This window comes from Prionailurus bengalensis, chromosome D2 (genome assembly GCF_016509475.1).
Source record: "Prionailurus bengalensis isolate Pbe53 chromosome D2, Fcat_Pben_1.1_paternal_pri, whole genome shotgun sequence".
Classification (NCBI taxonomy): domain Eukaryota; kingdom Metazoa; phylum Chordata; class Mammalia; order Carnivora; family Felidae; genus Prionailurus; species Prionailurus bengalensis.
Window position 1 is genome coordinate 29139636 of NC_057351.1, and position 26981 is coordinate 29166616.

The 26981-nt window shown below is 36.3% G+C and overlaps 1 protein-coding gene across 9 annotated transcripts in view; it reads right to left on the bottom strand.

Annotated features, from left to right (window-relative positions):
• Positions 1-26981, bottom strand: part of RUFY2 (RUN and FYVE domain containing 2) — a 50218-nt gene that overhangs the window by 21581 nt on the left and 1656 nt on the right. For 3 of the 9 annotated variants that reach the window (XM_043596472.1, XM_043596470.1, XM_043596474.1), the window contains exons 2-13: positions 26164-26337; positions 22032-22149; positions 19095-19196; positions 16657-16780; positions 16401-16462; positions 14933-14998; positions 10631-10700; positions 8091-8192; positions 7834-7950; positions 6095-6262; positions 5133-5230; positions 2627-2746 (exon numbers count right to left, since the gene is read on the bottom strand). In XM_043596472.1, the coding sequence (XP_043452407.1) occupies positions 2627-2746; positions 5133-5230; positions 6095-6262; positions 7834-7950; positions 8091-8192; positions 10631-10700; positions 14933-14998; positions 16401-16462; positions 16657-16780; positions 19095-19196; positions 22032-22149; positions 26164-26337 (1321 nt within the window). Of the gene's footprint in view, positions 1-2626; positions 2790-2963; positions 4383-5132; positions 5231-6094; positions 6263-7833; positions 7951-8090; positions 8193-10630; positions 10701-14932; positions 14999-16400; positions 16463-16656; positions 16781-19094; positions 19197-22031; positions 22150-26163; positions 26338-26981 lie in introns of those variants that run through there. The other 6 variants (XM_043596473.1, XM_043596471.1, XM_043596478.1 and 3 more) reach the window with 5 other exon arrangements.

Sequence of the window (26981 nt, forward strand, 5' to 3'; positions counted from 1 at the left end):
TTAAGATACAAAATAGATGAACATAAGGGAAGCGAGGCAAAAATAATATAAAAACAGGGAGGGGGACAAAAACATAAGACAGTCCTAAATATGGAGAACAAACAGAGAGTTACTAGAGGAGTCATGGGAGGGAGGATGGGCTAAATGGGTAAGGGGCATTAAGGAATCTACCCTTGAAATAATTGTTGCACTATATGCTAACTTGAATGTAAATTAAAAAAAGAAATTAAAAAAAAAAAAAGAAATGAAGGTGAAATCAAGACTGCAGATGGGAGGAAACAAAACAACTAAGAGAATTTGCTGCCAATAGACCTACCCTAAAAAGAATGGCAAAAGAAGTTCTCCAGACACAAAGAAGAAAACTTAAAATATCAAGAGTGAAGAAGAAATAACAAAGAGTTTTCTGAATTATGTTTCAGGGTTGAAGCACAAACTATAATATTGTCTGATGTAGGGGCACCTGGCTAGCTCCGCTGTAGAGCATGCAACTCTTGATCTCAGAGTTGTGACTTCAAACCCCATGCTGGGCTTAGAGTTTACTTAAAAAAATTAATAAAAACTTTCTAATACTGTCTGATGTGGTTCTCAATATTATGCAGGGAAAATATTTAAGCAACTTATGTTATGAAGGGGAGTGGATAGGGGCACCTGGGTGGCTCAGTCAGTTGAGCGTCCAATTTTGTCTCAGGTCATGATCTCACGGTTCATGGGTTTGAGCCCCGCATTCGGCTCTGTGCTGACAGCTCAGAGCCTGGGGCCTCTCTCAGATTCTGTGTCTCCCTCTCTCACTGCTCTCGCTCTCTCAAAAAAAAAATTTATAAAGGGAAGTGAATAAAAAGATCCAAGTGGAGGTAAGACTTCCACACTTCATTCAAAGTAGTAAAACACCAGTAGACTGTGAAAAGCTGCAAACATACAAGAAAGTAGAGCAATCACTAGAATATCTATACAAAGGAATACACTTAAAAGCACTAGAGATAAATAGGAATTCTAAGTTATATTCAACCCATGAGAAGGCAGGAAAAATGAAATAAAGGAATGAGAAAAAAAACAATAAAATAGTAGACTTAAGCTCTCATATCAACAATTACACTAAATGTAAATGGACTAAATACATCGTTAAAACAGATTGTCAGGGGGCACCTGGGTGGCTCAGTCGGCTAAGCACCCAACTCTTGACTTTGGCTCAGGTCATGATCTCACAGTTTATGGGATCAAGCCCTGTGTCTGGCTCTGCACTGATACTGTGGACCCTGCTTGGGATTATCTCCCTGCCCCTCTCTACTTGTACATGTGCATGCTCGCTCTCTCTCAAATATAAACTTTAAAAAAAAAGATTGTCAGAACAGATAAAAAACGTGAACTATGAGAAACTTACTTCAAATATACTGATAATAATAAATATTAGACCAAAAGTTTAAAGACTGAAAAATGCAAACATTAATTTTTTGTTTACTACATGACATTAACCAAAAGAAAGCAGCTGTGGCTCTATTAATATCCTGTAAAGAAAATTATCAGAGACAAGGAGGCATATCACAAAATGATAAAAAGATTAATTCGCCAAAAAGACACAGCAATCCTAAATGTGTTGGCACCAAACAGAATCAGAATACAAGAAGCAAAACTGATAGAACTAAAAGTAGAAATACACAAATCTACAATTATAGATGGGATATTCAAGAAATGCCCTCTCGATAACTGACAGAACTATTAGAAAATGAGCAAGACTAGAGGAAGAACTTATCACTTCAATCACTGAATCTTGCAGCTTAGCAAGTTACACATCATAAATGGCATGTAGTCTTAATGATCTATTAAATATGATACATAACTATTTCCTATTGTTGTTAATTTTTCCCCACATACTTACTGGGGAATAAATACTGATGTTTATAAAGTAAAAACTAAAATACCCCTGTTAATCTGCCATCACTCCCCTGAGTGAATCTGAATTCTTTGAACCTGAATCTGAATTCTTTGAACTTTTTTTTTTTTTTTAACATTTATTTATTTTTGAGACAGAGAGAGACAGAGCATGAATGGGGGAGGGGCAGAGAGAAAGGGAGACACAGAATCTGAAACAGGCTCCAGGCTCTGAGTGTCAGCACAGAGCCCGACGCGGGGCTCAAACTCACGGACCGTGAGATCGTGACCTGAGCCGAAGTCGGCCGCTTAACCGACTGAGCCACCCAGGCACCCCTGAACTCTTTTCTATGTATATGTAAATATACATATGTACATGGTTTTAATTTTATAAAAAATGGGATATTTCACATAGTATCTGCAACTTGTGTTTTTCTTCAGTCCAATGACATATACTGACATCCTTCCTAGTTGGTGATATACAGATCTATCATATGAAGTACTAATAAAAATATTCTCATAAAACATCATGTTCTATGATAATATAAGTTCCTTTGAGTTATAAAGGCCTATTACACTCAGTATCTGGAAACATAGGTTTTATCATAATTATGTTTTCTAACTTTTTTTTCCCAAGGAGAACTCCACAATCTAGCTGTAATCATTAACGAAAATATAGGTATCCTATCTTGATGTGCAAAAAAGGGGCAGTGGAAATTATGTTAATACAAGTATTTGTTTCCAAGAGTGAAATACTCACAGCTGTTTCTCCTTTTGGGAGATTTGTTTCTGCAGACTGTCGGATTTACTCTGACACTCTTGTAGATATTTCTTGTCTTCATCTTCAGCTTCCATTTGCGCCTTCTCTGCTTGCTGCAATCTGGTGTAATTCAAATCAACTTTGGGTAAAACTGAGGCTAGAACTAGGGTGTAAAAGGGTGAAGAAGACAAATAAAAGAAAAATGGGGAAATAGAAACATTTCTAAATGAAAACAAAGTTTGGGGGGAAACTCACAAACTCAAACGTGAAAGAGCCACACAATGTCTAGAAATTGTTTTGTGATTTTTTTTCAACATAACATATAATATGCCCAGAATACTATCTTCAAATTTGTTTTATTTCTTGTTCATAATTAACAATGCAAAGCAATACAGCCTTTACCACTTATGTAGAGCATTATGAATCAACTTTGAAAGTATAATAGGTGCATTACTGCCTTTTTACAAAACCATGTAAAGCACAGTATTTATGTCTACACTAGGTGAAGGAGCCACATTTGTTATTTACTATGCTAGGATGTGTATGCCAGGAATCAAGTGTGCTACAAGGCCAAGAGCAAAGACCTGCAATTACTTCAAATAACAGCCAAGTCCTCCCTGTAGGATCTTTATGCATTTACTAAATTATGCCAAAAGCTCTGTGTGTGTATGCACATGTGCGTGTTAAGATTCAAAGGAATATGGTATTAGTTGGCAACATTCTCTAGAGATCATTTTTGTTCATCACTGACATTTAAAAATTAGCTAAAAATGTGACTTTCATTTGCTGTTTTTATTTTAAGTCATTGCTTCTCACTGTGCTTAGCTCCACTCCCTGCCTCCCATCTAGGATTTCTTAGATTTAACTTTGATATTTTTATAAGAAAACATTTCCCACATATTCAAGAGACATTAACTCCTTGTAGGGGATCACAGGTAAAATTGCTATTCGACTAGCCAAAAAATTGCCTCTTTTCTTCCTAAAACCATACCAATGGGGCAACCCTGACACATTTTAGAAGTATAAATGCCACTTCTAAGCAAATGAGAGTAACATTCAAGTTATCTCTAAATCTAAATTTAAAACATTAAGGTGAGGGGATAGGGCACATTTCTCTAAGATTACAGAAACCGAAATAAAACTCAGAGTGAGGTAGGGCTTGAAGTTGTGCTATCATCGAAGAGGGCTAAGGGAACTGGAAAACTGAGCTGCTAAAGCACAAGAGAATGGCCAATCTGGGTTGTAAACTATTTTAAAACATATTTAAAAATCAGTAAAGAAGCCATTAGGCCAAGAGGGAAAAAATTTGTGCCAACACATTGTGAAACCAAAGGTTAACTTATTTTGAAACAATGTTTATATTTTCCATCAAAAAGTAGCTAAAAAGATAAAACTGCACTTGAAAATCCTGACCTCCAAAAGGTCAATACTCAAATCAGCCTTTGTGCACAAGGTTTGAGGAATGTGTTTTTGGAAATCCAAGTGCACCCACTCTGCTTTATGGCAGTGTATTACCATAGCAGCTGATCAAGAAGTGTATAGGGTTCCTAATACCCTTTTCAAATACTTAACAGCATAAATTATTTTCTATTTAATATATTATAAAATTGTTGATTCTCTTTTAGTCTGTTTAAATACAAGTGGTTTTCAGAAAGATATATCTTTGACCAGCTTGTACTGGTCTTGAGTGTCACTGCTGGCGTATTTCACCAATGACATTGCAATTGTCCTAGTTTGAGTTAACAAATCATTGTCACTTCATAATGGAATGGACAGAAATCAAAGACAGAAAAAGGTAATAAAGATGTCCAAAATGTAAAAATGGGGATAAAGAAAACAAAAAGAAAAAAGAAGAAAGAGGATGTCAATAAAAGAATATTCATGTCAATAAAGCATTAATAGTTATGTTTTTCATAAGTAGATTCAAAGAAAGCAATGATAAGACATATGTTGACACCAACATGACAGATCAATGGAAATACATTACATTTTCCAACAATAAAAGTGAAAAATGCCAATATAAAACAATTCAATTTAAATAAAATTATTTCTTGGTTTCAGTTGAGGGTCCTAGCTCAAAGAAACACTAAACTGCAAACTCAAGGCCTAATTTCAGATAGAGATGGTGAATGACAAAAGATATGACAATCAATATGCATGGAAATCAATCAGGGATAATTCCACCATAGATTTTGTTCGTTTTTCACTTTTTTAAGTTTTTGCTTGTGTATTTGTTTTATGTAATAAATTGAACCACATGAAATTGTCAATATCAGACCTTTTTATGAAAATCCACAAAATGGTAAATTCAAATGAATCAGCCTAATACAAAGCAACTTGATTCCATGCAACAACCAAAACAAAAAAGGCAAAATCCTACTGGGGGGGTGAGGGGGAAGGTCCTAAACTAAATTTTCCTAATGGTTTTTGTGGCAGCTGTCAGAGTTGAATAAAGAAAAGGGAGAAAAAAAGGAAAAAAAAGAAACTAAGACTGGAGGTTCTGTACCTTTGTTCCAGCTGCCTCATAGCTACAGTAATTTTATTGGTTTTTTCTTCTAGTCGGGCAATTATTTCATTTTTTTCTTTCAAGCCATCTTCAGAACTCTATTTAGAAAAAAGAAAAACTATAGTGGCTTTGATTTTCAACCTGAATACTTTTAAGTTTTGTATACCATTTCACTATGGAATTTTTACTTTGAAATGAACAGTAGATCAAAATACTCCTATGATATAAAGTAAAGCAGTAGACTACTAGTCTGCAATTAAAATGTAATAAAGAAACACACACACACACACACACACACACACACACACACACACACTCTTTGCCTTCAGTGTTTTTTTTTGGAAAACAACAAAATAAACTCTTGTAAACTATGTAAAATAATTTCAATGTAAAGTATTTCAAATTAAATATAAAGAGCTTTTGGCACCAAACTACTTAAACAGTGATGTCCCTTTATGAGAGAATTTGTAACAATTATTGTAGGAAAGCATTTCAATTAAAATTAAATCTTTCTTGGGGCCCTTGGCTGGCTCAGTCAGTACACCATGTGACTCTGATCTTGGGGTTGTAGGTATGAGCCCCATATCAGGTGTAGGGATTACCTAAAAAAATAAAATCTTTTAAAAAAATCTAAATCTTTCTCAGGACTATACTGTATAAAGAATTCACAAAAATGTCCTGCATATTTAGGGTGAATTTTCCCAAAAGATTCAATCTTCATACTTAACCTTTCAGCATTTAAAAGGAAATCAGGTAGGTGATTTTTTTGTTGATACCTTACTTAAGAAATAGTCTGCTCTATTTCTTAAGCTTCCATTTAGAAAAAAAGTCACTGGTTTTGATTACCAATATGGCACAGTTAAAATGACTCATCCCTTTAAAAACCAGATGCTTCATACAAATAGTCATTTTCAATTTCCATTCAACTCAAGAAATTCCAAGAATTTAAGAATGATCCTTACCTGCAACTTTTGATACATCTCTATGTTAATTGATTTAACTTCCTCTAGTTGTTGCCGAAGGCCTATCAGAGTATCTTGTTTCTCATGGATATCTTTCTCCAACAACTTCATGGCAAGTTCAATCTCATGTTTCATACTAACTTGTACTGCTAGCTCATTCTCCACATCCTGCAATTTCAATATATATTCAATTCACACACCACTTCAGGATGTCAAAAATCAGATACACAACAGTTAATAAGAACACAAAAGATTTTCTATTCAATATGCACAGTACTCTTCTGAAGTATAAGCCCCACTAAAGGGAATCAACCAGGTCCTATAACAACATAAAATTCCAAATATTTTCAACTGCATATTTTGCTAAAATGAAAGTATTTTCTAGATTCTGTTAATTATCATTATTCTACTAATTCAAGAATTAAGTATTTTTATGCCTCATTAATTCGGTATTAATTTTCCTTAATCAAAGAAAAAAAGCAGTCAGCACAAGTGAAGGCCAAAGATAACTCAAAAATCCCACCTCATAGTTTTAATTTCTTCTCTTCAAGAATTTTATATCAGAATGAAAAGAATTTTCCTAATATAAATAAATAGCATAACAGATATATAGCAAAAGGGATAGAAAGGCTGGCAATACTCTTTTCTTGACCTGGGTGGTGATTACATAGGTATTAATGTTATTACCCATTAAGGTGTACATTTGTATTTTTCTATAGATATTAGAACAATTTAAAAGGTTAAAAAATAAGTTAATTTTTTAAAAGTAACCTCTATGCCAAACATGGGGCTTGAACTCATGACCCCAAGATCAAGAGTCGCACATTCTACCAAATGAGCCAGCCAGGTGCTCCCAAAATAAGTTCATTTTAAACACGATTTTACTGGGGTGCCTGGGTGGCTCAGTCCATTAAGCTTGACTCTTGATTTCAGCTCGTGTCATGATCCCACGGTTCATAGGTTTGAGCCCTGCCTGGGGCTCTGTGGGGACAGTGTGGAACCTGCTAGAGATTCTGTCTCCTTCTCTCTCTTTCCCCTCCCCACTGGTGCTCTCTCTCAAATAAATATATAAATATATAAATAAATAAAAACTTTCGGTGCCTGGGTGGCTTAGTTAAGCGTCTGACTTGGGCTCAGGTCATGATCTCACAGTTTGTGGGTTCAAGCCCCACGTCAGGCTTTGCTCTCACCAAGAAGCCTGCTTCAGATTCTCTGTCTCCCTCTCTCTTTGCCTCTCCCCGACTCATGCTCTCTCAAAAATAAACATTAAACAAAAAAACTTTTTAATAAATAAATAAAAACTTTAATATGGTTTTACTCATTTCACTCAATCCACTCATTTCACAGTTTAAAAACACTTTAAAGGGGCACCTGGGTGGCTCTGTCAGTTAAGTGTCTGACTCTTGGTTTTGGCTCAGGTCACGATCTCACAGTTCATGAGTTCAAGCCATACATCAGGTTCTGCACTATCAGCACAGAGCCTGCTTAGGATTCTCTCTCTCTCCCACTCTCTCTGCCCTCCCCTGCTCACTCTATCTCTCAAAATAAATAAACTTTAAAAAAATTTTAAAAACACTTTAAAAAACAATTGATAAAGTAGGAACTTAAAAGAACTTGAGGGAGTTGCAAGCTGGTGAGATTTCTATACCACCCAAGAAGATAAGGTTAAAGAAGAGATTTTAAATGGTACTTAAGGGCAAATTATTATGATTATTATTATTTTTGCTAATAATACCTACCTGTCTTAACTGAGATTCATCTCGAAGCTGCCTTCTGGCCTCGTTGTACATTTCATCAAGCCCCTGCCGAGAATGCTTATATGTTTGAAGCTCAGTTTCCACATCTACTTTGGTAACCTAGAAAGAAAACATAAGTTTTTACTATTTAATCATTACTATTAATACAGCACAGAAATAAATATCCAGTCTATGCACAAGTCCTCCAAAGTGGCAATTTCTGACATAAGATGGTCTGTTTGCAATCAGTCTATACTTACCTCTAGGTTCTGCTGTGTTTTCATTAAAATCAATTTATTTTCACTTCGTAATTGATGATTTTCTTCTTGGAGTTTAATGATATTATTCTTTGCTATTGCTAACTAAAAATTACAAAACAGGGCAAGAAAAAGAATTTAAACACCATTACTTATACTTGCTTTACAGGTTATGTTCATGGCTATAAACAACAAAATATAAAATCCTAAAACTAGTCAAATGTCTCACATGTACAGAAGTTTTCGTAAGAAAAATACGCTATTATCCCAAGATACCAGTAAAAAAATTATACTCTTATTTCTACTATTTCCTTTTATTAGTCAAAATATGTTAGTTAAAACATATTATGCTTATCTGATTTATAATATTTTCTGAATACAAAGTGCCAGGAAACAATAAGACTGTAAAGATCTGTGTAAAGACAAGATCTACAAGGAAAGAAGGCTGTGCGATCACTGAAAATGTGATACAGACCTTCACAATAACCAAATAGGACACTCTCTGAAATACAGGAATAATACTGAGTGACCATCACAAATATGAGACATTTCTCAACATCAGAGGTAACCATGAATGACTGAGTGGCTTGGCTCTGATGCCTAGAATGAAAAGAGGGATTCCAGGAAAGGAAAGCAGGGCCTACCCCTAATGTTGGCTTGCACATAAATTTCTGAACACTTCATCAGGGATATAACTTGAACTTTAGAGTGAGCCTAAGGCCAAGAAGAGGCACAAACTAGTGAGCAGCTCTCTCTAATGGTCCCCATCTATCTATCAAATGGTGCTGATGGCCAACAAATGTGAAAAGATGCTCAACATCACTGATCATCAGGGAAATGCAAATCAAAACCATGATGGCTAAAATCACCTGTAAGAATGGCTAAAATAAAAAACACAAGAAACAACAGGTGTTTACAAGGATGTGGAGAAAAAGGAAGCCTCAGGCACTGTTGGTAGGAATATACACTGGCTCAGCCACTGGGGAAAATAGTATGCAGGTTCCTGAAAAACTTAAAAATAGAACTACCCTACCATCTAGTAATCACATTACCGGGCATTTACTAGAAAAAATACAAAAATACTAATTCAGAGATACATGCATCCCTATGGTTATTGCAGCATTATTTACAATAGCCAAACTATGGAGGTGGCCCAAGTATCCACTGACTGATGAATGGATAAAACAGTTGTGGTATATGGGGTGCCTCGGTGGCTCAGTCAGTTAAGCATCCAACTTCTGCTCAGGTCATGATCTTGCAGTTTATGAGTTGAAGCCCCACGGTGGGCTCTGTGCTGACAGCTCGGAGCTTGGAGCCTGCTTCAGATTCTGTGTCTCCCTCTCTCTCTGCCCCTCCCCCATTCATGCTCAGTCTCTGTCTGTCTCTCTATCTATCAAATAAGTAAACACTAAAAAAAATTTTTTTTAAGTTGTAGTATAATATATACAATGGAGTATTATTCAGTCATAAAAAAGAATGAAATCTTGCAATTTGCAATGACATGATGGATAGAGCCAGAGTATAATGCTAAGCAAAATAAGTCAGTCAGAGAAAGACAAATACAGTATGATCTCATTCATGTGGAATTTAAGAAACAAATGAGCAAAGAAAAAAAAAAAAACAACAGAGAAATCAAGAAACAGACTCTTAACTATAGAAAGAACAGACTGATGGTTACCAGAACGAAAGTGGGGGGGGGGGGGGGAGGGCAAAACAGGTGATAGGGATTAAACAGTACACTTATGATTTAAAGAAAAAACTATCAAATGGTCCCAAACCATCAAAACGAAGATGCATTCTAAACTGCAATCATGTAAATAATCATGTGCTCTCTGATTTGGAAAAATGAGGCCACTTCTAAACTAACAATTTTAATTAACATAGAAAGTAGGGTTCATAGCACTCATAACAGATTTCACCCTCTTAGCCCAAATCATTCGGAAAATACAAAGCAGTAACTCTGTGATTTGATAGATTAAAAAAAAAAAAGATCTTAAAGTAACTTTACAAACAGTACTAAAAAGAGAGCAGAGATAAATTTCTGGTCTGGGACCACCAGATAGCCACTTTGACAACGCAGGAAACCAGAACATATGGGATGAGTTTTACACTTGGGAGGGGTGGAGAAAGGGTGGACATGATCATGTAGTGGTGCTTGTAAAGAAAAGGAATCTGAATAGTACAACAAGAAGGACAGTATCATTTTAACAGGAATTTCAAACTATAGGTGAGTCACTATCTACATACAGGTCATCCAGATTTTAGAATGAGAAACATTTATTTATAGAAGAGCTTATAGGAGTGTCATCTTTGGAGCTAATTTCTAGGAGTATCTCACAGATTCACCTAAGAATTTGCCTGAGAATATGTGATTTCTCTAGAACTTCTAATCATCAATTACAACAATATTGCAAATACTCCATCATAATGATGAAAATGTGTCTGTGCACATGCACATGCTTAATATATTCATACTTAAAATGGAAAAGGTTCACAAATACTAGGTCCATGAAAGACAATTATCCACGGCTGGATTACAATACCTCTTCAATCAGCTTAGTATTTGACTTTTCTAATGAGTCAACTCTTGAATGGAGACTGCTGACTGTGCTGCTGAAATTAATAAAGAAAAAACTCATTCAAATCACACAAACTCACAAAGGCAAAAAAAGTATGTTATCTTGGACTTAATGTGTTGACTAACAAGTACCAATTGCCCTGAATTTTTTTTTTTTTTTTGAAGGTTAACTAATCCTTCTTTTCCTTGTTTTTCCTTTTTTTTTTTTTTAAGTTTTTATTTCAATTCTGGTTAGTTAACAGCCCTGAATTTTTGGGTGTAGGAAATTTCATTAAGTTGGATAACTTCATTTGCCTAGGACAGCATTAAAGACTATAGAAAAGGAATCACTTCTGTTAAAATTACATTTTACGCTGCTCATTACTTTTGTTGTCTTCTTAGAGTCCTTCTTACATTTAACTTATAATACTTAGAAATGGATTCCACACAAAGATCATCAAATATTGTTAAAACTAAATTCAAAATTACTTTTTAATGGATGAACTTTAAATATCTACTTTATAAGTGGCTTAATGACGCTTACACAGTGGTCTCCAACACAAACCTCATTCAGTTTCCCCTATCCACTTTCATAATAACTTAGAGACCTCTAAAGTCACCTATAGTTTGAGAACTGTGAATACCACATACACATCAGGTACCTGGTCAACCTGTAGCTAAGCAAACACCCTGACTTTCAAAGATATAGTTGAAAGTCATGTTATGCCACATGAACAACTTGGTTTTTTGCATTTTTATTTAAACTGATCAAGACTGAACATTATTGTACATTTTATTGAGTCTATTTATCAACGCCTTGATTCTACCATCTCAAACTTTAATAAGACATGATATGCTGTATATATTAAAATAAAATCTACAGTAGATTTCAGCACATTTTATACCAGCCTCAGAAATAAATGTTGGTATTTTAGCTTAACTGGTGAAACAAGAAAAATGTTTTTTCATTCATATTGAATCATTTTTAATGTTTTTATTTATTTTTGAGACAGAGAGAGACAGAGCATGAGCAGGGGAGGGGCAGAAAGGGAGGGAGACACAGAATCCAAAGCAGGCTCCAGGCTCTGAGCTGTCAGCACAGAGCCTGACAAGGGGCTTGAACTCACGGACTGTGAGAATATGACCTGAGCTGAAGTTGGACGCTTAATGGACTGAGCCACCCAGGCACCCCGAATCATTTTTAAATATAATCATTCTTGGGGCACCTGGGTGGCTCAGTCCGTTAAGCGTCCAACTTCGGCTCAGGTTATGATCTCACGGTTTGTGAGTTCGAGCCCTGCATCAGGCTCTGTGCTGACAGCTCAGAGCCTAGAGCCTGGAGCCTGCTTTGGATTCTGTGTGTGTCTCTCTCTCTCTGCCCCTACCCCACTACACTCTGTCTCTGTCTCAAAAATAAACATTTAAAAATAAATAAATAAATATAATATTCTTAGGTAAACAACTTGAGTTTTTCAAGAACAGCACGAGCCTGCTTTGGATTCTGTCTCTCCCTCTCTCTCTGCCCCTCCCCTGCTCATGTGCTATCTCTGTCTCTCAAAAATAAACATTAAAAAAAAAAATGACAGAGAGAGAGAGAGACAGAGCCTGAAGTGGGGCTCGGACTGACGGACTGTGAGATCATGACCTGAGCCGAAGTCAGACGCTTAACCAACTGAGCCACCCAGGCACCCCAAAAAAAGCACTTTTAAAAACAATAAATCATCACAGTGGTTTTTTTGAATGAAGGAAAATATGAGTTCTATTTTTTTCTATATCTATTTTCTGTATTTTTGAAATATTCTAAATATACAAAAACTTTCTAATTAGAAAAACAATGAAACATTTTTAAATACATAAAATGTACAAAAATAAGGCACTAGTATTGCTGTAAATGATTTAATACACATAATTTAAAAGAAAATGAGAAAAACTCTCTGAACCAAATGGAATAGACTCTAAGATAAACTGAATAAAAACACTGAAGTATAGAATAGTGTGTTGGGGTGCCTGGGTGGCTCAGTCGGTTAAGCGTCCGACTTCAGCTCAGGTCACGATCTCACAGTTTGTGAATTTGAGCCCCGTGTCGGGCTCTGTGCTGCCAGTTTAGAGCCTGGAGCCTGCTTCGAATTCTGTGTCTCCCTTTCTCTCTGCTCCTCCCCCACTCATGCTCTGCCTCTCTCTCTCTCTCCTTCAAAAAAAAAAAAAAAATTAATAGTGTGAAAGTTATACTACTTTATGTGTAAAAAAAAAAAAGAGAGGAAGGTGAGAACTTTAAGAATATATATTCATATTCTTGTCTATTTGTATAAAGTATCTCTGGAAGCATACACAAGAACTTATTAATGATTCCTGAAAAGGGAAACCAGGTAGTTGTTCAGGTGAAAGGAAGACTTTTTTTGGGTGTGTTTTTTGAAGTTTAAACCATGTGAATACATTACCTGCTCCCAAAAAGGAATAAAGGTTTAAAATTAAATAAATAAGGAATACAAAGTTGCATTTAGAAATATAATCTCAATCTCAGAAATATAAATTACTAAATACACATACATACACACATATTTCGTATGAACATTAAAACTCCTTTAAAAAAGGCACAAATATGGGGCGCCTGGGTGGCACAGTAGGTTGAGCGTCCGACTTCAGCCAGGTCACGATCTCGCGGTCCGTGAGTTCGAGCCCTGCATCAGGCTCTGGGCTGATGGCTCAGAGCCTGGAGCCTGTTTCCGATTCTGTGTCTCCCTCTCTCTCTGCCCCTCCCCCGTTCATGCTCTGTCTCCCTCTGTCCCAAAAATAAAAATAAACGTTGAAAAAAAAAAAAAAGGCACAAATAGAAGATCTTTCCTATCCAACTTCACAGAGAAAGCAAAGCAAGAATTACAGCTTTAGTTTCTTCTTCTAAATGGGAAAATGTTTAATTATATTTTATGCTTACTGAAACTTAGAAAATCATAAAAGTATAAAAAATTATTCATAATACCATCACCCAAAGATTGCCATTTTTGCTACTCATTTTAATTAATGGGAACAGTCCATTTCTAACTACATATCAAAGATTCCTCACTATACCTATGCTATTTTGTCCAAAATGAAACGTGTTGTTAAGTGTAAAATACACATTGGATTGTGAAGACAATACAAAAAAAGAATATAAGGTATCTCATGAAAAGTTTTTATACTGAATGATAATATTTTGGGTATATACTGGATTGAATAAAATATAGTTCTAAAATAATTTCAAGTTTCTTTTGATATGGTTACTAGAATTTTAAATTATCTGTATAACAACTCACATTATACTTCTATTAGACAGAACTGCACTATACTATTTTACATTCAGATCTCTGAAATTCTTCCCAGAGTATTCACTGACAGCTTCAATGCCCAGGTGACACTGTAAGGAAAAAAATTCCACCATGGGAGGCAACAGCCACATTTACACATGAAGCTTGAAGTAGGAAAAATGAATTTTCGAATCATGAAAATGATATAAACTTCCACTATATCTAGCCTTTTTTTCTCAAGGGTACAGGGATAAGTTTGAAATTGAATTTTTTTTTTTTAAGTTTACTTATTTGTTTTGAGAGAGAGAAAGAGAGCGAGCCTGTCCATGTCTAGGGAAGGGGGAAGAGAGTGCCCCTTGAGAAAATCCCAAGCAGGCTCTGCACTGACAGTGCAGAGGGGCTCAAACTCACAAACTGTGAGATCATGACCTAAACCAAAATCAAGAGTGGGACACTTAAGGGTGTCTGGGTGGCTTGGGTGGTTGAATGACTGACTCTTGATTTCACCTCAGGTCATGATCTCACAGTTCATGATTCGAGCCCCGCACTGGGCTTTGTGCTGATACTGCAGAGTCTGCCTGGGATTCTTTCTCTCTCTCCCTCTCTTTCTCTGTCTCTGTTCCTCCCCACACCCTATGTGCCCTCTCTCAAAATAAATAAATAAACTTAATTTTTTTTTTTTTAAAGAGTGGGACACTTAACCAACTGAGCCACCTAGATGCCCCTGAAATTGTATCCTTTTTTTTTTTTTTTTTACCTCTCTTCAGAAATTCTATCTTTAAATTCTCTCAAGGTCCTATTTGAAAATCTGACTCTCATTTTTTGTTAAAAATTAATTATCTCCAAGATTTCTCTGTATTCTTAATTTCCACTCTCTATTCCCTCAACCCGTTCTCAAAGATGTTTAGTAGGAAGGAATAGGGTAAAGCTGACCTAAAAAGGATGAAGAAAACCCCTAAGACAATAGTCACAAATGTACGAAGTATTCAAGTATCCATAATACTTACTTCAGTTGTCTGTTTAATTCTTCAACATAATTCTTCTGGTCTAATATGGCAGCAATTTGAACATTCCTAAAGATGGGGAAAAGTAGTTTTGTGTCAGTTGAAAAGGTGTTCAATGGATGACCAAACAAGTATCTACATCACCTAAAACTGTTGTAAAACATAATGGCAAAAAAATTATCTTGCTTTCATTTAAGAAAAATTTTTTAACATTTTTATTAATTTTTTGAAGAGATAAGGTGTGAGCAGAGGAGGGGCGGAGAGAAAGGGAGACACAGAATCTGAAGCAGGCTACAGGCTCTGAGCCGTCAGCACAGAGCCTAACATGCGGCTCCAACCCACAAACCCCAAGATCATTTAAGTTGGATGCTCAACAGACTGAGCTACCCAGGCACCCCACATTATCTTACTTTTAAAATAAAATTCAACATTTTTACATTAAGGAGGCAGTAAACGGTGTACTAATTATAACCTTTATTAAATCTAGTATTAACAAGTAATCTATTTAACAATACCATTAAAAAATATATTTAAGAATTCTTTTTGCATCAGGGCTCCTGTGAGGCTCAGTTAAGCGCTGACTTCCACTCAGGTCATGATCTGGCAGTTCATGAGTTCTGGCCCCTTGTCAGGCTCTGTGCTGACAGCTCTTCAGATTCTGTGCTTCAGATTCTGTGTCTTCCTCACTCTCTGCCCCTCCCCCACTCATGCCCAGTCTCTCTCTCTCTCTCCAAAATAAAATAAACATTAAAAAAAAAAAAAAGACGGGGTGCCTGGGTGGCTCAGTTGGTTAAGCGTCCAACTTCGGCTCAGGTCATGATCTCACAGTTCCTGGGTTTGAGCCCACATGGAGCTCTGTGCTGACAGCTCAGAGCCTAGAGTCTGCTTCGGATTCTGTGTCTCCCTCTCTCTCTCCCCCACTCATTCTCTCTCTCTGTCTCAAAAATAAATATAATGTTAAAAAAAAATTTTTTTTAAGAATTTCTTTTGCATCAGTATATTTTTTATTGAAATATACTTGATATAACTATAAATTTAAGGTGTACATATTATTTTGATACATTTGTGATAGGACTCCAACTGTAGCAATAATTAGCACAGCTATTATGCTACATAGTTACCCTTTCTCTTAGCTGGAATGAGTGTATTTTAAATTTAAACACTGGATCTTGAAATGAACCAGCATTTGTAAACTTGTGAATAAGTTTTCATCTCTTTTACCACAAAAAACAGCTGATTATTAAAATAGGTCTCAAGAACAGGTGTGACCAAAAGTCATACCTCGTATTAAAGCCTCCTTCTAAGTGATTTTTGCCTTGTGAAACTTTTATATGGAAGCAAAACAAAATAAAGCAGGAACTATGCACAAAAAAATAAATAAAAACTACATTATCAGTAGATGGACCCCATGGTGATTTGTAAAGAGCTCCATAGAAAATACAACATGTGAAATAACTTAGGAAAATCGTACCTTTCTTTATTTCCAATATCTTCTTCATTCTTTAAATACATGGAAAAATCAATCACTCCAACCTAAAGTAAATAATGTTATTTTTATTTAAAGGGGAGAAATATTAGAAGTACATTTAACATGCAACTGAATTTCACTCTTAAGTTTCCTTTCATGTTTAATAGCACTGTTTACAATTTAGAGTTGTAAACTGGATCCAAGAGGAACAGCACAAACTAAAAACTCTCTGCATTTGGTTTTGGTCACTTTCACTTACTTGTGAGTCTAAATCTTCTCCCTTTACACAGAGATTCGCATCTATCACATTCAGGCCAACCAGCAGCCCAACAATCACTGCTCCTTCTTCTTCCATCATTAGTGCATGATACTCATAAAATTCACTGTGGAAATCAAAATAAAAAGCTTAAAACACAAATTTCTTTCAAACATAAATTTAAAATCTCAGCCCAGTAATATAAACATGAAATCCATACAAATTAGGTCTCTTCAAATCAGCTTTTCTAGATGTGAATAACAAACATTTTGAAATATTAGTGTCTATATAGACAACGCAAAAGAATGGGAAACAGAAAAGAGAAAAAAGAATTTTGAGACAGAGAAAGAAAAGAGAAGCAAAGAAATATATATCAAAAGAAAAAGAGGCATCACTGAGGTCTGGAATGTCTGTGACTCTCAGAAGACATAGTGACTATTACTGATCTGATTACAATACTTCTCAGAGTTGACTTTTCAAGCCTAGGATTTATTAAGAGTCTTGGGACAAATACTAAGGTAGGTAATGATACATGAAACATTTCAAAGCCCATGTTCAAATCAACATTTGATATGTACATTGCAAGTGTTCTTAATAATCATCAACTAAAGATACTTATGGATATCTATATACTAAAAAATGTTCAAACAAAGGACTTGTGAAAGAAATAGGACAATCTAAAAACTAAGACTTGACAATTACGTATTCATGGAACTAATTACCATGGTCTCATGCCTTCCTCAAGAAGTCCCATTTACAGTATTTAATCACTTTCATTGACCTTCAGAATATTACTGAGAAATTGCTGATGCTTAAAGTATGGTCATTCTCATTTAACAAATGGGAAGAACCAAGATGTATAACCAGAGTCATAAGTAAAACCAAAAATGACCAGATTTGGGGCACCTGGGTAGCTCAGTTCGTTAAGCATCCAACTCTTGATTTTGGCTTATGTCATGATCTCACAGTTCGTGAGATCAAGCTCCACATCGGGGCTCCATGCTGACAGTGTGGAGTGTCCTTGGGATTCTCACTCTCCTCCCTCTCTCCCCCTTCTCACTCTCCTCCCTCTCTCCCCCTCCCCCTGCTCATACAAAGTCTCTTTCTCTCTTTCAAAAGAAATAAACATTAAAAAAGAAATGACCAGATTCTCCAAAACATTAGAGAGGCACTCCAAGAGAAGAAGTGTAAATGGAGGGACAGCCATGGGCTGCTCCCTTTGACAACTGATTATCTTACTTTGAAATTTTCAAAGTCTGCTTAAAAATATATGGCCTTCGGGGCACCTGGGTGGCTCAGTCAGTTGAGCATCCGACTTCGGCTCAGGTCATGGTCTCGCAGTCCACGGGTTCGAGCCCCCTGTCGGGCTCTGTGCTGAGAGCTCAGAGCCTGGAGCCTGCTTTGGATTCTTTGTCTCCTTCTGTTTCTGCCCCTCCCCCACTCATTCTCTCTCTCTCTCTCTCTCTCTCTCTCTCTCTCTCTCTCTCTCTCTCTCCCTCTCTCTCTCTCCCTCTCTCTGTCAAAAATAAACATTAAAAAAAAATTTTTTTTTTAAATATATGGCCTTCAATTTAAACTGACAGTTTAGGGCGCCTGGGTGGCGCAGTCGGTTAAGCGTCCGACTTCAGCCAGGTCACGATCTCGCGGTCTGTGAGTTCGAGCCCCGCGTCAGGCTCTGGGCTGATGGCTCAGAGCCTGGAGCCTGTTTCCGATTCTGTGTCTCCCTCTCTCTCTGCCTCTCCCCCGTTCATGCTCTGTCTCTCTCTGTCCCCAAAATAAATAAACGTTGAAAAAAAAAAAAAAACAGTTTAAAATTTTTTTTTTCAACATTTTTTCAACGTTTATTTATTTTGGGGACAGAGAGAGACAGAGCATGAACGGGGGAGAGGCAGAGAGAGAGGGAGACACAGAATCGGAAACAGGCTCCAGGCTCTGAGCTGTCAGCCCAGAGCCTGACGCGGGGCTCGAACTCACAGACCGCGAGATCGTGACCTGGCTGAAGTCGGACGCTTAACCGACTGCGCCACCCAGGCGCCCTAAACTGACAGTTTAAAAAGTGCCCACAACACAGGTGAAATAGTTTAGTATGTAAAAAGAAACCTCTTGAATTAAAGTTCCAAATCCCAATACAAATTTTTATTCATAGAATTAACTCTAATTTAGAAAAAAAAAATGAAACTAACTTACAAATATAACACATAAATAAATTTCCTGCTTATCAGCCAAAACAAAGCTTATGGTATTCATTTTTTAGGCTAGTTCCTGATCCGTGTTATGTCCTTACCATGATTTTCTCTCTCATGTTGCTCTTCTTTTATTTTATACCATCTTATTGTATTTGTGTCTCCTTTTGTACCACATCTTTAATTCTCTTTGGAAAATAGGATATAAATGAAATTTTTAAAATGAAAATGAACATGATATAATGGTATGGTACTAACCTTAGGAGATCCCTTTGAATAATTAAGCAACGCAGGTAATCAGCCATTTTTTTTTGCATGAGGGCTAATCGAAGCCATGCTCTTGCACGACCCAGGGGGGTCCTAAAAAGCAAAACGAACTGGTCAGAAAACTGCTCCAACCCTTATAGAATATGTAGTCTATTATACTATTTCTGTTGAGGTACATATTAATAAATAAAAACTGCAATTTATCATGGTTTCATCTTTGTGTCTACAGTTTTAAGCTAGCTCTTTGAGCATGCAATCTAATCCCTGGGAGCTATTTAAGTCTCTATGGTAAACCTGCACCTGCAAGACATCTAGGTAACATTTTATGCCTTAGAAGAAAGGACTCTGAATAGTGAGGCTATTTCTATAAGAAATATTTTGTCCAAACAGACCTAACCCTCTAAAGATGAATATGCAAGGAGCTCCTGGCTGGCTTAATCAGTACAGGTAGTTCAAGAGTAGTTCAAGAGCCACACTGGGCATAGAGGTTACTTAAAAAATAGTAATAATAATAATAATAATAATAATAATAAAAGATGAATATACAAAATTCATCAAATAAGGCAGTATAATGCCTTCAAAAAGTAACTGACATTATGGGATGCCTGGGTGGCTCAGTCAGTTGAGCATCCGATTCTTGATTTCAGCTCAGGTCATGATCTCAGGGTTCATGAGTTCAAGCCTCACATCCAGCTCTGCACTGACAGTGAGGAGCCTGCTTGAAATTCTTTCTCTGCCCCTCCCCTTCACACATGCTCTTTCCCTCTCAAAAATAAACATTAAAAAACAAAAGTAACTGACATCATATCTGAATTTTAAAAATCATAACAAAAAAGAAGGCATTGAGCTGGTAATTAATTAAAGAGAAATCACCAGGCTGCTTGTTATTTTTCAAATGTTTCTCTATCCAGTTGTCCATAAAAAATTCAATCTCACACATCTTATCCAAGTTCTATCATTTAGTAAAAGTAAAAGCAAATTTTACAGAATATGTATGGTTTCTTAAAGAGAAAGATATCATTCACACTTTTATGTTTTCTTATACAAAGAATGTTTCAGCAGGTATTATGGGAGGAAAATTAATCTTCACAACAAAGAGCTAATGAGATTTTTTATGGTTTAGCATTTTAATGAATACCATTCTTCAGAAAACATTTTTTACTCTTGTAGAGTTAGGCTTTTTAAAAACAATATGAACATGTATTTTCATATTAAAATAACCAAATTGTGTATTTCTAAGATTTTATTTTTAAATAATCTCTACACCCAATGTGGGGCATGAACTCACAACCCCAAGATCAAGAGCCAGCCAGGCACCCCTGCTTATACTTCTCTTTTTGAGACTTATAATTCCCTTTTTCTTCTATCTTTGCTGAAAATCACTATCCTTCTTAATATATCATTATAAGATACATCAAGTGTGAACATCACTTGCTATTTAACTCTAAAACCTGAGTTTGAGGGGCACCAGGCTGGCTCAGTTGATACAGCATGTGACTCTTGATCTCAGCATGAGTTCAAGCCCCACACTGAGTATAGAGATTACTTACAAAAAATAATAATGATAATAAATAAGAATAAAATTAAAACTGAGTTTGAATCCTCACTCTGCCATGTATTAACTATAACTTCTCTGACCTTTATTTTTCGCATCTATGTAATTATTATAATAATCTCTACCCTGTAAGACTGAAGTAAGCGCTAAATGAGACAATTCATGGAAAACAATCATTTTATTACCCTGATACAGTGCTTAATAAACAGTAGCCATTTACTTTATCATTCAATTAACTACAACTTGGAAATATTTGGATGTTGTGTTAACAGCCAGAAAACCCTACCATATTCCCTGTAACATGTAAAACTCTCAATTATAAAGCTAAGAGAAAGTACACTGATAATCTGACAGAAAATGCAACGTTTACAACATATTATATATATTTGTTTGGTGAAATGGGCACATGACACTATACATTCCAATTTTCAGAGAAAAAAAGTAATTTGCACCAGTCCCATATATATAAATGTCTTATATGAGAATTCAAATCTCCTGAGCCTATGCCCTGGATTTAACCTAAATCAGGCTTCAGCAAATAGTTACTTGCTGCCGACTAGCTTACTCCTGCAAACTAGCTTAACACTCAGGAAACAGAAATGCATAATGGACACATCTTATTTTATTATTTTTTTTTTAATTTTTTTTAACGTTTATTTATTTTTGAGACAGAGAAAGAGCATGAAGGGGGGAGGGTCAGAGAGAGGGAGACACAGAATCTGAAACAGGCTCCAGGCTCTGAGCTGTCAGCACAGAGCCTGACGCAGGGCTCAAACTCATGGGCCGCAAGATCATGACCTGAGCTGAAGTCGGCCGCTCAACCGAGCCACCCAGGCGCCCCGACACATCTTATTTTAAAGGGACCTACAGTTTCCTGCAATACAATGCAGAATTGAAGTCACAGAATAAAGGAGTGAATACAGTGATAGGGTATAAATGGAAAAGCAGTTAGTTCTTACTGAAGGGGCTAAAACAGGGGGCTCCTGGGTGGCTCAGTTAAGTGTCAGACTTTGGTTCAGGTCATGATCTCATGGATCGTGGGTTCGATCCCCACATCAGGCTCTGTGCTAACAGCTCAGAGCTTGGAGCCTGCTTTGGATTCTGTGTCTCCCCCTTTCTCTCTGCCCCTCCCCGACTTGCGCTCTGTCTCTCTCTCTCAAAAATAAACCTTAAAAAAAACCGAAGAGGCTAAGAGAAAGTTCATAAAGGAAATGAAATTTGAGCTAAGCCATATAGAAAGAATAGAATTTTATTAGGAGAGAATGCAAAAAGGCTACTTATAGCTAAGAGAAGATAATAGAGTGTAAGGTACTTTTAAGAAACAGTAAATATTCTTTTGTGGTCAGAAATGAACAAGTAATAAGATTACTTACTTGAGACCAGGTAAATCCCGGACACTGGCTCCTATTTCCTCTGCTTCTGGGTACAGCTTTTCCACCAGTTCCAAGGGGCCCCAGATAGTTTTGTTATAACTCAAAAATGATTTTCTTACTGGAAAAAAAAAAAAAGTACATATAATGCATACAACTTCAACATATAAAATTGTAATAACTTCCTTTTAAATATTTAGTTTCAACGTTTCTAACTTAATACACAATTATTCAAAGACCTTTCCTCTCTTATCACTACACAGCCCTACTGATCAGAAACCTATTTATCAGGATCCTGATATTTTTCCTTATCAGAAATATGCATCTTGGCCATTCTTCCCTATGAGAAATATGCAGGCAGGTAATTAAAGTAAAAAAATAACTGGGATTATTCTTTACCAGTATCAAAATAAAGAAGTTTGGCAGCCCTAGCAGGGTGATCTTTATCAGCTTATTAAATAAACCAAAGACAAATAAGTAGTTATTTTACTTTTAACATAAAGGGTGTGAGAATTGGGTAATATAAAAAACCATGAAATCACTACATATTTCTTTCTTAGTACTGACCAGATCTCCTGCAGATCAAGGGTGATTATCATATGCACTAACCAAGGACAATCACCAAGATAAGCAATTTTTCCTTTCGGGGGAAAAAATCAGCACAAAGTAGCTTCACATTGATTCATCAAGACAAGCCTATGACTGTTAGGACATGCCTCCTGATATTTTGTGAAGTAAAGGCAAATAAATTCAGAAAAGAATTTAGGTATACCTGGATGGCTTAGTGGGTTAAGCATGAGAATCTTGATTTCAGCCCAGATCATGATCTCACAGTTCCACGACAGCTCTGCACTGACAGTGCGGAACCTGCTTGGGATCCTCTCTCTCCCTCTTTCTCTGCCCCTCCCCGGCTTGCTCTCTTTCTCTCCCTCTCTCTCTCTCTCTCTCAAAAATAAATTAATTAATTTAAAAAAAAAAAAAGGAAAGAAGAGTTTAAAATTTAACTATTTGGCCATCACTTTGCAAATTCCATTTCTGCAGCATGGGAGAAAATAAAGGTTTTTGTCACTGCTGTTTTTTTTTAATAAAAGTTTGTCGAAAAGCAAATTAAAGCTCAAGGTGTTAGGAGTGCCTTGGGTGGCTCAGTTGGTTAAGTGTCCGACATGGGCTCAGGTCATGATCTTGCAGTTTATGGGTTGGAGCCCTGCGTCAAGCTCTGTGCTGTCAGCTCAGAGCCTGGAACCTGCTTGGGATTCTGTGCCTCCCTCTCTCTCTCTCTCTCTCTGCCCCTCCCCCACTCATGCTCCAACTCTCTCTCTCTCAAAACTAAGTAAACATTTAAAAAAACAATTCTTCTTAAACTCAAGGTGTTAGATCAGATTGGTGGCTTCTTGATGTATTGAAAGAAGTATTTAGAGACTGATAATATTAAGAGTAGGAAAAAATATGATGTTTGATAAATCAGTGAAGCCTTCATAGAGGCCAGTTGCCTATATCCTTTGACCCAGTAATTCTACTCCTAGGAATCCTCTCCTAAAGAGAGCAAGTATACAAACACACGTACCCAACAATGTACTTACAGTACAATTTTTTTTAACTTTATTTATTTTGAGAGAGAGAGAGAACATACAAGTGGGGAAGGGTCAGAAAGAGAGGGAAGGAGAGAGAGTCCCAAGCAGGCTCCGCGATGTCAGTGCAAAGCCCAACATGGGGCTCAAACCCATGAACTGTGAGATCTGTGAGAACCGAGCCAAAATCAAAAGTCATAAGCTTAACCACCTGAGCCACCCAGGAGCCCCAACACAATATTAATAGTAAAAAATTGGAAGCAACCTAAGGGTACACTAAGAGGAGGACAGTTAATTAAGTTATGGTATACATATACTATGAAACTTTATAGAGCCATTAAAAATGTGATAAAGATCTCTATGTAAATGGAAAGATCTCCAAACCGTATCACCAATCTTTTAAAACAAAGTCACAGAATAATACTTATAGCATAATTCTATATACAGTAAAAGAAAAAAAAAAAACAGAAAAGAGCTAGAACAATGACAAGGAATAGACAAGGAAGAGAATGAAGGAAACAGTTTTTGTTCTATGTGCTTCTATGTTGTTTGGTTCATGTACAAAAAGAGTAGATTTCACTATTCTTTACACAATTTTTAAGAATTACTTTGTTTTCAGAGCACCTGGGTGGCTCAGTGGGTTGAACATCCGACTGTTGGTTTCAGCTCAGGTCAAGATCTCAATTTGTGAGATCAAGCCCTGCATGGAGTCCTGGGACTCTGTCCCTCCCTCTCTCTCTGCCCCTCCCACCGCATGCACCTGTGTGCACACTCTCTCTCTCTCTCAAAATAAATAAAATTAAAAAAAATTACTTCATCGTCAATTGAAGAAAAAGTGGAATCTAAAAAAAACAAAATAAAAACCAGAACAGAGTGGTGGTTGCCAGAGCCAGAGAGTGGAGGCAGAGGAAATGGGTAAAGGTAGTCAAAAGGTATAAACTTCCAGTTATAAAATAAGTAAGCCATAAGGATGTAATGTACAGCATGATGACTACAATAATACTGTCATATATTTGAAAGTTGCTAAGAGTAAATATTAAAAGTTCATCAAAAGAAAAAAATTGTTAACTATGTATGGTGATGGATATCACCATATTGTGGTGATCATTTCACAATACATAAAAATATCATATTATGTTGTATACCTGAAAATAATGAAAAATATCATATGTTGTATATCTGAAAATAATGTTAATTATATCTCAATAAAAATTTTTAATTAAAAAAAGAAATTAGTACTTTAATAACATCACATAGAGTCTCAAATTTCGATGTCAAGGCTCCTTCTCAATTTTATGTAAAGCTCTTTTGCTGTTTACATTGATCCTCACTTTCCTGCCCCTTAGAACTTCTAGGTCTGCCCAACTTAACCAGGTTCATACTAGACCAACAAGGAACCAGGCAAGCTTCTTTTGCATTATAATAGTCACTTCTTTTGCATTATAATAGTCACTTGGGTATAAACTCTTACTCACAGAGCCCCTACACAGCTGATCAAAAGAAGTAGAGACCAAAACTACCAACAACTGTTAATACAATAAGTAAAAGAATAGTTATTACACAATGTATATTAAATAACTAAATGTAATATAAACATTTCACAAGTAACAATAAATTCAACTGTGTAGAAGAATACAATATCCACTATCATCATCATTTCCAGGGAACACTCACATTTCTACGATAACCCAATCCAGAAGAAAATCTTTCTAGATCTCTTCCAGGGTCCCAAGGAGGTTTATATTTCAACAATCAACTATTTTTTAAAAAATTTTTTTAATGTCTACTTTTGAGAGAGAGACAGCATGAGTGGGGAAGAGGCAGAGAGAGAGGGAGACACAGAATCTGAAGCAGGCTCCAGGCTCTGAGCTGTCAGCACAGAGCCCAACATGGGGCTTGAACTCACGGACCACAAGATCATGACCTGAGCCTAACTGGGACTCTTAACCGACTGAGCCACCCAGATGCCCCAACAATCAACTATTTTAATGTATTTGTTCAATAGGCCTGAAACTAGCAATAAGACTTCATATTGGGATCACTAAGCTTAATTTTTTTTTTTAAATTTTAACATTGTTTTAAGCTTAAAATTTTTTAAATAACTATAATTCCCCTAGAAAACAAATCACTTCAGAATATGTTGGGGCGGGGGGAGGAAATGGAAAATGTTTTTACAAAACACTAAGTAGGCATCTTTTTTTTTTTTTTTTTTTTTTTAATTTTGAGAGAATGAGCAGAGCAGGGCAGGGCCAGAAAGAGGTAGAGAGAGATTCCCAAACAGGCTCCAATGTGGGCTCGATCTAATGAACCGGAGCCAAAACCAAGAGTCAGATGCTTAACCAAATGAGACACCAAGGAGCCCCTAAGTAGGCATTTTCCGAAGACAACTTACTTAAGAAAACATAAAGCAGTAGGCTGTTTTCTCCCAAAACCAACCCACCCAGTATTTTTCAAATGTAAAGTAACAATAATTATGGCCTCAACAAATACCACATTTTCCAGGATGTTTAAGATGGAACAAGGGGATTATATATTAATTAGTTTTTTTTTTTTTAATCTCATGATACCTTTAAGACCATGTTTCAGACAATGTTCCATAACAACAAAGAACTGCTGCAAGGGGGGATAGTCAGAATCCAAAGTGCGGCCAAAGCTCAGAGCAGATTCAATGAGTCCTTTGATACTCAACTTAGCCATGTTTAACAAGTTTGCTCTCTCTACAGCTGTGGGGTCTTTTGTAGCTGAAAGCACAAGAAAGGAGTCCATCATCATTTGCAAGACATGACATTGAAAAATATACAAACCCTTTCATTCTGCTGTAAAATGAACAATGCTGTTTTTCTCTGGTTGACAAATTAGTCTCCCTAACTAACCCACGCTTTTTTTTTTTTTTTGTCTCTCACACACACCATAGAACATTACCATGCCTATCCAAGACACAGTTTATGGATTATTCTCAAGACCGTGCAAATTTGTTATTTTCTGGTATTTATTTTACTTTTTGTGGTACCTCTTCAGGGAGAATGAATTTTGATTTTTTTTTTTTAATGACTTCTGGAGCTAAGATTGGAGTAATAACATATTTAAGAGTCTCATGCAAAAGGTGGACAGCAGTAGTCCAAGGATGAATCTCAAGGCAAAAAATGTTCAGAACTGGCAATAAAAGGCAATTACAATTTTAAAATTACAGTATCATCTATAAATATGACAGGTAAATAAAAACAACTGGACAAATAAGGGGATACAGGCAAAGCCATTCAATTCTTTCATTTTAGCCCTCTTTCCATCTTGTTTTTTCCTTGCTACTGTAGTTCTGTATTTCATGACTCCTTTATTTTCCCAGAGGAAATAAAAGCAGAGTCCTTATTTCACATTTAAGTTTCCT